Source organism: Cebus imitator, unplaced genomic scaffold, assembly GCF_001604975.1.
Source record: "Cebus imitator isolate Cc_AM_T3 unplaced genomic scaffold, Cebus_imitator-1.0 Scaffold42, whole genome shotgun sequence".
Lineage (NCBI taxonomy): Eukaryota > Metazoa > Chordata > Mammalia > Primates > Cebidae > Cebus > Cebus imitator.
The window spans coordinates 16,233,017-16,244,312 of record NW_016107357.1 but is presented as its reverse complement, the minus strand read 5'-3'; the positions used below and the strand labels follow the sequence as shown (position 1 = coordinate 16,244,312).

At 38.0% G+C, this 11,296-nt stretch overlaps 1 protein-coding gene across 8 annotated transcripts in view; it reads left to right on the top strand.

The window, feature by feature from the left end:
* The window catches only part of LYST (lysosomal trafficking regulator), a 215,736-nt gene that overhangs the window by 116,902 nt on the left and 87,538 nt on the right, over positions 1–11,296 (top strand). For all 8 annotated transcript variants that reach the window (XR_001824545.2, XM_017526586.2, XM_017526587.2 and 5 more), the window contains 4 exons: positions 3,678–3,809; positions 6,985–7,612; positions 9,124–9,301; positions 10,883–11,052. Coding sequence is in view for 7 of the 8 variants with exons in the window: in XM_017526586.2 (XP_017382075.1) it covers positions 3,678–3,809; positions 6,985–7,612; positions 9,124–9,301; positions 10,883–11,052 (1,108 nt within the window). In the remaining variant the exon portion in view is untranslated. The remainder of the gene's footprint in view (positions 1–3,677; positions 3,810–6,984; positions 7,613–9,123; positions 9,302–10,882; positions 11,053–11,296) is intronic.

Sequence of the window (11,296 nt, the reverse complement as noted above, 5' to 3'; positions counted from 1 at the left end):
AAGGATATCAGAGATTGAAGATCAACTCAATGAAATAAAATGAGAAGGCAAGGTTAGAGAAAAAAGAGTAAAAAGAAATGAACAAAGCCTCCAAGAAATATGGGATTATGTGAAAAGACCTAATCTATGTTTGATAGGTGTACCTGAATGTGACAGAGAGAATGAATCCAAGCTGGAAAGCACTCTTCAGGATATTATCCAGGAGTACTTCCCCAATCCAGCAAGTCAGGCCAATATTCAAGTCCAGGAAATACAGAGAACACCACAAAGATATTCCTCAAGAAGAGCAACCCCAAGGCACATAATTGTTAGATTCACCAGGGTTAAAATGAAGGAAAAAATGCTAAAGGCAGCCAGAGAGAAAGATCGGGTTACCCACAAGGGGAAGCCCATCAGACTCACAATGGATCTCTCGGTAGAAACCCTACAAACCAGAAGAGAGTGGGGGCCGATATTCAACATCCTTAAAGAAAAGAACTTTCAATCTAGAATTTCATATCCAGCCAAACTAAGCTTCATAAGCAAAGGAGAAATAAAATCCTTTATGAACAAGCAACTGCTCAGAGATTTCATCACCACCAGGCCTGCCTTACAAGACCCCCTGAAAGAAGCTATAAACATAGAAACAACCAGTACCAACCACTCCAAAATGAAGAAACTGCATCAACTAATGGGCAAAATAACTAGCTAGCATCAAAATGGCAGGATCAGATTCACACATAATATTAACCTTACATGTAAATGGGCTAAATGCGTGAATCAAAAGACACAGACTGGCAAATTGGATAAAAAGTCAAAACCTATCGGTGTGCTGTATCCAGGAAACCCACCTCACATGCAAGGATACACATAGGCTCAAAATAAAGGGATGGAGGAAGATTTACCAAGCAAATGGAGAGCAAAAAAAAAGCAGGAGTTGCAATCCTAGTCTCTGATAAAATAGATTTTAAACCAATAAAGATCAAAAGAGACAAGGGCATTACATAATGGTAAAAGGATCAATGCAAACTACCATCAGAGATTACTACAAACAACTCTATGCACAAAAAACAATAAACCTGGAAGAAATGGATAAATTCCTGGACACTTGCACCCTCCCATGCCTAAACCAGGAAGAAGTCAAAACCCCAAATAGACCAATAACAATGGCTGAAGTTGAGGCAGCAATTAATAGCCTATCAACCAAAAAAAGCCCAGGCCCAAATGGGTTCACAGCTGAATTCTACCAGATGTACAAAGAGGAGCTGGTACCACTCCTTCTGAAACTATTCCAAACAATCCAAAAAGAGGGAGTCCTTCCCAAATCATTTTATAAGACCAACATCATCCTGATACCAAAACCTGGCAGAGACTCAACAAGAAAAGAAAACTTCAAGCCAATATCCATGATGAACATGGATGCAAAATCTTCAATAAAATACTGGCAACTGATTACAACAGCACATCAAAAAGCTTATCCATCACGATCAAGTAGGCTTCATCCTGGGGATGCAAGGCTGGTTCAACCTATGCAAGTCTGTAAACATAGTTCATCACATAAACAGAACCAAAGACAAAAACCACATGATTATCTAAATAAACGCAGAGAAGGCCTTTGACAAAATTCAACAGCCCTTTATGCTAAAAACCCTCAATAAACTAGGTATCAATGGACTGTATCTCAAAATAATAAAAACTATTTATGACAAACCTACAGCCAATATCATACTGAATGGGCAAAAACTGGAAGCATTCCCTTTGAAATGTGACACTAGACAAGGATGTCCTCTCTTACCACTCCTATTCAACATAGTATTGGAATTTCTAGCCAGAGCAATCAGGCAAGAAATAAAGGGTGTTCAATTAGGAAAAGAGTAAGTCAAACTGACTCTCTTTGCAGTCGACATGATTGTACAGTTAGAAGACCCCATCATCTCAGCCCAAAAATCTCCTTAAATTGATAAGCAACTTCAGCAAAGTCTCAGGATACAAAATCAATATGCAGAAATCACATTCCTATACACCAATAACAGACTTAAAGAGAGCCAAATCAAGAACGACCTGCCGTTCACAATTGCTACAAAGAGAATAAAATGCCTAGGAATACAACTAACAAAGGATGTAAAGAACCTCTTCAAGAAGAACTGCAAACCACTGCTCAAGGAAATAAGAGAGGACAAAAATAGATGGAAAAACATTCCATGCTCATGGTTAGGAAGAATCAATATTGTGAAAAATGGCCATACTGCCCAAAGTAATTTATAGATTCAGTGCTATCCCCATCAAGCCACCACTGACCCTCTTCACAGAACTGGGAAAAACCACCTTAAACATCATATGGAACCAAAAGAGAGCCTGCATAGCCACGTCAATTCTAAGCAAAAGCAAAGCTGGAGACATCACACTACCTGACTTCAAACTACACTACAAAGCTACAGTAAACAAAACAGCATGGTACTGATAACAAAACAGAGATATAGAACAATGGAACAGAACAGAGGCCTCAGAGGCAACGCGACACATCTACAACCATCTGATCTTTGACAAACCTGACAAAAACAAGTAATGAGGAAAGGATTCCCTGTTTAATAAATGGTGTTGGGAAAACTGGCTAGCCATGTGCAGAAAGCTGAAACTGGACCCCTTCCTGACACCTTACACTAAAAGTAACTCCAGATGGATTAAAGACTTAAACATAAGACCTAACACCATAAAAACCCTGGAAGAAAACCTAGGCAAAACCATTCAGGACATAGACATAAGCAAGGACTTCATGACTAAAACACCAAAAGCATTCGCAATAAAAGCCAAAATAGACAAATAGACTAATTAAACTCCAGAGCTTCTGCACAGCAAAAGAAACAATCACTAGAGTAAACCGGCAACCAACAGAATGGGAAAAAAATTTTGTAATCTACCCATCTGACAAAGGGCTAATGTCCAGAATCTGCAAAGAACTAAAACAGATTTACAAGAAAAAAAAAATTCAAAAATGGGTGAAGGATATGAACAGACACTTTTCAAAAGAAGACATATATGAGGCCAGCAAACATATGAAAAAATGCTCATCATCACTGGTCGTTAGAGAAATGCAAATCAAAACCACATTGAGATACCATCTCACGCCAGTTAGAATGGTGATCATTAAAAAATCTGGAGACAGCAGATGCTGGAGAGGATGTGGAGAAATAGGAACACTTTTACACTGTTGGTGGGAGTGTAAATTAGTTCAACCATTGTGGAAGACAGTGTGGCGATTCCTCAAGGACCTAGAAATAGGAATTCCATTTGACCCAGCAGTCCCATTACTGGGTATATCACACACTGGGGTCTGTTGGGGGGGACTAGGGGAAGGACTACAGGGTGTAGGGAGTTGGGGAGGGATAACATGGGGAGAAATGCCATATATAGGTGATAAGGATGGAGGCAGCAAACCACATTGCCATGTATGTACCTATGCAACAATCCTGCATGTTCCTCACATGTACCCCAGAACCTAATGTGCAATAAAATATATATTTAAAAATTGTGAAGAGTAAGTATGCACACATCAAGTATGCCTTAGTATAAAGTATGCCATCTCTATTTTTCTCTCAACATCTTTTTTCAAAATTTGAATTTAATGATCTGCTTTTAACATTATATTTTTATTTTATCCTTTTTAAAAATTTTGCTGTCTCAAAAAATTTGGATTCTAGATGGCAAGATCTTTCAGGAGAAAGTACAGTCAATCATGTACCTGAGGCATTCCAGCAGTGGAGGAAGGTCCGTTATGAGCCCTGGATTTATGGTAATAAGCCCATCTGGTTTTACCGCTTCACCATATGAAGGTAAAAATAGCAATAATGAAAGTATAACCTTCTCATTTTTGTTCTGAATATTCTTAGATAATTAAATTGTACATATTTTAGAAGTACGTATAGTACAACCTCATTCAGTCTAACAAGAGATACCCAGCACAGGTCCTCAGGAGAATTGAGAAAATGGATGAGGCTCACGCTATGTTGTTCTGGCATTCTCTGACCTCTCTTATCATAGTCATTTGTCTTTGATCAAGCTTCCGACTTATTTTCCCATTTTCTTCAGAAGCTTTTTATAAATTTGTATTCTCTTCTCTCTACCTAAAACCATCATTCTAGACAACTTCACTTGCCAGATGAGTGGCCACTCAATACTCCACCTTTCTTGACTCAGGGTACCTTTTCTCTACTTTGTCTTACTATGCATGCATCTGCCTTGGACTTTATCATCATCAAGAATGCTTTCAAGCACCTGTGAAACTCCAGTATCCCACTCTGTTCAATCTATATGATCTATTTTTCAATCACATGCATTACTCTGGATCATTTTCAAATACTGTACATCATGTCTCCATTTTGTTTCCCGGTCTTGTGAACAGTCTTTCTGCATCATTAGCCCTCCAGCCATATAGAGAAACTGAATCCTTTGGGGGGAGTTCTGACATGCTGAAAAAGGGCAAAGGGGGTGCATTCATCTTTTCTAATCCACAACCTCCCATCTTTCTGGGGTTTTTGTTTGTTTGTTTGTTTGTTTATCATACTCCAAAGTTCCCCTTGTCTCTCTTTCCCTATCCAGCCTAGGTCACATTAGCCAATAACCAGCAGTTATTCAGTTGGAAACGATCTCAGTTTCCTTGTCCCCTTAGTCTGTTGGTATTCTTGAACTGAAAAACTCTAACCTGGCTTTAGTCTAACCATCCTCATACTGAAGTAGAGCTTTAAATGCTGCCCTGTAATTTTTATGTATGTTCAGAATCAATTCCCTCTTCTATTTCCATATAAGTGTATTCAAGTCTTTAAGCCTGTAGTAGTTTTCTATCTTACTAATTTACTCTTAACAGAGTCTCATCGCTACTTCATAGAAAAAAAGAATAGGTGCAGGTTTTCTAGTTGCAAACTGACCATTCATCTTTCCCTTTCCTGACTACTGTCCTCTTCCATACTGGGACATTGCTCTTATTGTCAGTCCAACCTAGTGTTGTCTTTAGCTTTAATCCTAATTATTAAATAGCGCAGGTGAGATAGTAATAGAGATAGGTCAACTAGATATATGGATATTAGTGTCTAGTTTTGTTTCCCTCCCAAAGTGTTTCAGTTATTCTCTAGCACTTTTTATGGCCTTTTATAATAATATTTTAAGGCTATGTTTTCATTAGTTCTTTTTCTTTTTAAAAAAATTATTATTTTTTTTTAATAAATAGAGATGGGGTTTTGCCTTGTTGCCCAGGCTGCTCTCAAACTCCTGGGCTCAAGTGATCCACTCACCTTGGCCTCCCAAAGTGCTGGGGTTATAGGCTCACACCACTGTGCCTGGCCTTTATGAATTAGTTTTATTTGGAGTTTTATAGGACATATTTGTTTTTTAAATCATCTGTGTCACTTTGAAACATTTTCAAATACAATCATACCCCCATTTTTTTCCAGATCTTTCGAATAGAATCTTTTGGTGACTTTAGCCCTCTAGCCAAAATGTAGAAATAACTAGAAAAAGTTTCTGAGCTATGGAGCTATTTTATTGCCACAAAGCCTATGCCCTAAAAGCAGTTCACTTAATGCCTGTTTGCTCTGTATTTGTGGTCTCAAATTTTAACATGCAAAAGAATCACCTGGAGAGCTTGTTAAAACACTGATTCCTGGGCCCCTCCCTCATACATTCTGTATCAGTAAATCTAGGGTGATGCCTGAGAATGTGAATTTCCAACAGTCCCACAGGCGGTGTTGATGCCCAGGCTTCCACAGACCACACCTTGAGTGGCATGCACTTATATCCCATGCGCTACAATGAGAATAATTTTTCTGGTGTCTTCCTACATAGAATATTAGAAGCAGTAAATTAGAGAGCTGTGACAAGAAGATAGACTGTTCTCACTAATAGCAGCAAGAAGTGACTGCAGAAGGAGGGAGAGAACTGTCTAGGGCTGTTTAGGCTGGTAACAACAAGTACTACCATTTTTTGAGTACCTATTATATGTTGGGCTTCATGCTAGGTGCATCACAAATACAATCTCAATCTTTTTTTTTTTTTTTTTTTTCTGAGACGGAGTTTCGCTCTTGTTACCCAGGCTGTAGTGCAATGGCACGATCTCGGCTCACCGCAACCTCCGTCTCCTGGGTTCAGGCAGTTCTCCTGCCTCAGCCTCCTGAGTAGCTAGGATTACAGGCACATGCCACCATGCCCAGCTAATTTTTTGTATTTTTTTTTAGTAGAGACGGGGTTTCACCATGTTGACCAGGATGGTCTCGATCCCTTGACCTCGTGATCCACCCGCCTCGGCCTCCCAAAGTGCTGGGATTACAGGCTTGAGCCACCGTGCCCGGCCAATCTCAATCTTTAAAGCAACCTTGCAAAGTAGATATTCTGAACCCTCATTTTACATTTGTAGAAACTGTGGTACGATTAAGTGATTCACCTTGGACCACCTCACTATCATTTGAATCCAATTATATCTAGTTGCAAAGCCCACACTCTTCCCACTACATCCTGGTGACTGCTAGCCTGAGGTAAATTGGGTTTCACTTAATTCACTTAATTTCACCACCATAGAACCATTAATCCTAATGACTTTGAATCATTCAGTCAATAGTGTGCTTTGTGAAAAAGGCAGAAAAAGATATATTTTAGGAAAATATTAATTTTAAAAATGGTTAAAATAAAAATAGTTTTGGCATTTAAGAATTTTAAGCATTAAGCCAGGTGTAGGTATTCATGCCTGTAGTTCCAGCTGCTTAGAGGCTGAGGTAGGAGGATAGCTTGGGCCCAGGAGTAAGAGGCTGCAGTAAGCTGTGATTGTGCCACCGCACTTCAGTGTAAGAGAGCAAGACCCTGTCTCTTAATAAAAAAACAAAGGAATTTTTAGCATTAGTTACTTGTAAAATTAACCTATATGGATTGTAATAGTGCTAAATGGGCTTTTGCTGTGGTTGCAATTTATAATGCATTTAGTAGATTTTTTTTAAGTAGTATTTTTGTATCTACTCTTACCAGGAGAGAATTCCTCCTATATTATTCCACAACAGATGGCTGCCCATATGCTGCGTTCTAGAAGCCTACCAGCATTCCCTACTTCTTCACTACTAATGCAATCACAAAAACTGACTGGAAGTTTGGATTGTAGTATCGACAGGTTACAAAATATTGCAGATACTTACGTTGCCACCCAATCAGAGAAACAAAATTCTTTCGGGAGTTCCAACACACTGAAAAAGGGCAAAGAGGATGCATTCATCAGTAGCTGTGAGTCTGCAAAAACTGTTTGTGAAATGGAAGCTGTCCTCTCAGCCCAGGTCTCCATCAGTGATGTCCCAAAAGGAATGCTGGCATTTCCAGTGGTCAAAGTAGATCATAAAGAGTTGGGAGCAGAACCCAGGTCAGAAGATGACAGTCCCGGGGATGAGTCCTGCCCACGCCGACCTGATTACCTAAAGGGATTGGCCTCCTTCCAGCAAAGCCACAGCACTATTGCAAGCCTTGGGCTAGCTTTTCCTTCACAGAATGGATCTGCAGCTGTTGGCCGTTGGCCAAGTCTTGTTGACGGGAACACTGATGATTGGGAAAACTTTGCCTGTTCTCTTGGTTATGAGCCAAACTACAACCGAACTGCAAGTGCTCACAGGTATTTATGTGTTTTTGTGCACTCCTCCCACCTTTATTTTACTATTCTTTAAAGATTCTCTACCCTTCTGGAAATGTCTTCATTATACCACTCCTTATAATACAACAAACAGAAAAGTGTATTTCTTTATATACATAATAATAACAAACAGAAAGGTATGGTTTTCCTTATTTTAATGCTAGATAATATTCCATATTTAACCAAAATCTAAACCATAAGTAGCATTTAAAGAAAAAATATCTCATGGTTTAATTCCTTATGGTTATTAAGGAAAAATTCTTCAGGACAGAAAAATGGTAGGATTTATCTAAAGCTTTGACTCATGAGAATGATTCTCTCCACTTGGTGCTCATGTGAAGGTGGGAGTGATTTCTAGATTGGGCCCATCCTGGGTAACATCTCACTTGATCTGAGACAAATGATTGCCCCAGAAGGGAAGAGGAACAGGTGTCATGGGGTGGCCACTCCATTCCACCTCAGGTAATTATAATCCAGGTCTTGGTGCTGAACACTGGCAATTCTGCTCTGAATGAAGTCAGAAGAGAGCTAAAATGGCCTTAGAAAGGAATGCCAGTGTTTCCCGTGAGAGGCTCACACCAGACTCCACAGAGTCCTCCACGTTATGACAGACATTGCCTAGATGTTGTATTTCTTCAGCCGTTTTCCTTCTGCAACCCCAGTTTGTTCTCTCTCCAAAAACTTAAGGTTCTTCTCTCACCTGGACACAGATGACCTTGCTTGGGTGATGAGACATTCCCTTATCTTTTCCCTACTTCTGCTATTCTAGATCCATAACTTTATATGGAGTTCAGATGCAGCAGTGCTAGAGAGCATTCCTTTTATGAAAAAAATCTCATTTCACCAGGAGCTTCCAGAAGTTTCACCTAGGCTAAACCCAGCAGCATTTGTTAGCATATTTACATGGAGGTTTTATTTTCACCCTTGGTTTTTGAGAGGATATTCTGTAAGACTAGATTCTTCCCCTGTACTAATATTTGCCTCTCTTCTCTGTGACTGAACTGGGTTTTTCTGACTGCCTAGACTCCTATAAAGTTGTTTCTTCCTTGGTGAAAAACATATTTCCAATAGCATCTCAAGTAGCAGCGTCCAGTGAAACTTTCTGCAATGGTGAATGTGTTTTATTCATGCTGTCTAATACAGTCAGCACTAGCCACATATGCCCACCGAGCACTTGAAATGTGGCTGATGCAACTGAGGAACTGAATTTTTAGTTTAACTTTAAGTAAACAGCATACGTGAGAGTGACTACTGTATTAAATGTCAGAGATGTACGATAGGATAGTGTTAGTAGACCTAACAAAAATAAAAAATACCTAAAAAAATAAAAAGTGATGGTAAATTTGTTAATCACAGTTAAATTAGGAAATATTGCTTAAACATTATGAACATTTGTTTCACCTGTTAAAAAATACTGCTTATCACAGTTCCTGAGGTAATCATCCCGTACTTTTCTCATCATGTTAGTAAGACTTTTTTGGTCTCTGTTTCAGTGTAACTGAAGATTGTTTGGTACCTATATGCTGTGGATTATATGAACTCTTAAGTGGGGTTCTTCTTATCCTTCCTGATATTATGCTTGAAGATGTGATGGACAAGCTTATTCAAGCAGATACACTTTTGGTCCTCATTAACCACCCATCACCAGCTATACAACAAGGTGTTATTAAAGTAAGGGCAAATACTGGATATGTTATTTTAATTCAAAAAAAAAAATATGTCATTCAAGATTTTGAATGTATACATTAAAGTAGATCTGAGTCTTTCCTTTTTATTTTAGAATGATGAATGAATATAGTTTATTGCTTCTTACTCATATTTTTTGTTTTAATTTTTAATTTTTTTTATTTTGATAGCTTTAGGGATACAGTGGTTTTTGGTTACATGGTCATATTTTTCCATTATGCAGTTTTAAGTCCCTCTCCATATATTGGTTCATCTCAATATGTTTTTTAAATCTACCAATAAATCTCCATATCTGAACTAGTAAATCTGTGTTATAAAAATTACAGGGAACACATGGTTCATTGGAAACTTCTTGAGTGTAGTATCAAATTTTAGACCTTTACTTCAGGTCTCAGCTTAGAGGACACCTTTCAAAGAGTCCTTCTCTGATTATCTTGTCAAAATCACTTCCCTCTAACCTTACTCATTATTCTATCATAGCATCCTATTTATGTCTTATAATTATCTTTTTAATCTGCATACTTGCTTTTTAAATTTCTCACAAGTGTAAGCTTCATGAAGGTAGGCATCTTGTGTAATAGGTACTACGTATGTTGTTGAATGAGTAAATGCTTGATATGAATAGTTTCCATTAGAAAACAACCCAATATTAAAATAATCTTGTAAGGATTCTCATTTTCTTTAGTTTGGATGTAGGTACTGTTTAATCACTTGCGGTACAACCTAGTATTGAGCTCCTGTTTCATGTGTAAGCCCCTGAGCTAGTTGCAATATAGTATATAAAGAGAAATAATGTAAGCCCCTACATTTAAGAAGTTCATAGTCTAGGAGGGAGAGTCTCATACTTAGCTAAGTAAAATGTAAGGAATTCTGTGATGAGTGCTGCAGTGGCAGTATTCATAAAAATTGAGCATAAAGGAAACAGAAGAATTCATGGAAAAAGTGTACTTTGTATTATGCTGTAAACTTAGAAAGTTTTTTAGTAAGGGAGTACATAAATGTGTGTCTGTGGGAAAGGAGTCTATCACTACTTGAGAGAATCACTGAAGGAGAGAAAGAGGTTAAAGTATTAATTCAGTATTACACGTGTTACATTTAAGATGCTAGGGAAGGGTAGAAATTCAGGCCTGCGCTCAGGATGAATAATCTGTCAAGAAGACTAGAAGTAGAAGTCTAGGATAGATATAGATATAGATATAGATTTGCAGAGAGAGCATAGTTTACAGATTTTTTTTTCCCTCAGCATTAGGCACAAATATTCTACTTATGCTCACCTGAGGTTAAGAGCCTACTGTGTCTATGCTGAGCTAAAAATGTCAGTTTCCCTATGAGAGAAGTGTTAAGATCTCCAAGTAGAGTCATCATTAGCATTTCACAATAGCTAAAGACAAATTCATTTTCATCTTGCTGTGGTGGTGGCATTTTTTTAAGCTTCTTATGTTCTTCTATATGTATGAACTTAATAATTTACAAATACAATTGTGATACATTGATTTGTATATATTATATTTTAATACGTTATCTAAATTGACTTAATTATCTAAATTAACTAAATTTTTTCTTTAGCTATTAGATGCATATTTTGCTAGAGCGTCTAAGGAACAAAAAGATAAATTTCTGAAGAATCGTGGATTTTCCTTGCTGGCCAACCAGTTGTATCTTCATCGAGGAACTCAAGAATTGTTAGAATGCTTCATTGAAATGTTCTTTGGTCGACGTGTTGGCTTTGATGAAGAGTAAGTGCATTCTTCCCTCTGCTATAATTGTGGATCTTTTGTGTTTTTGTTTTCTTTTTTTTAATTTTTAAGATAGCATCTCACTCTGTCACCCAGCCTGGAGTGCAGAGAGACACAATCATGGCTCAGCTCATTACAGCCTTAAACTCCTAGATTCAAGGGATCCTCCCACCTCAGCCTCTTAAGTAGCTGTGATTACAGGCACGCACCACCACACCTGGCTAATTTTTTTTTTTTTTTTTTT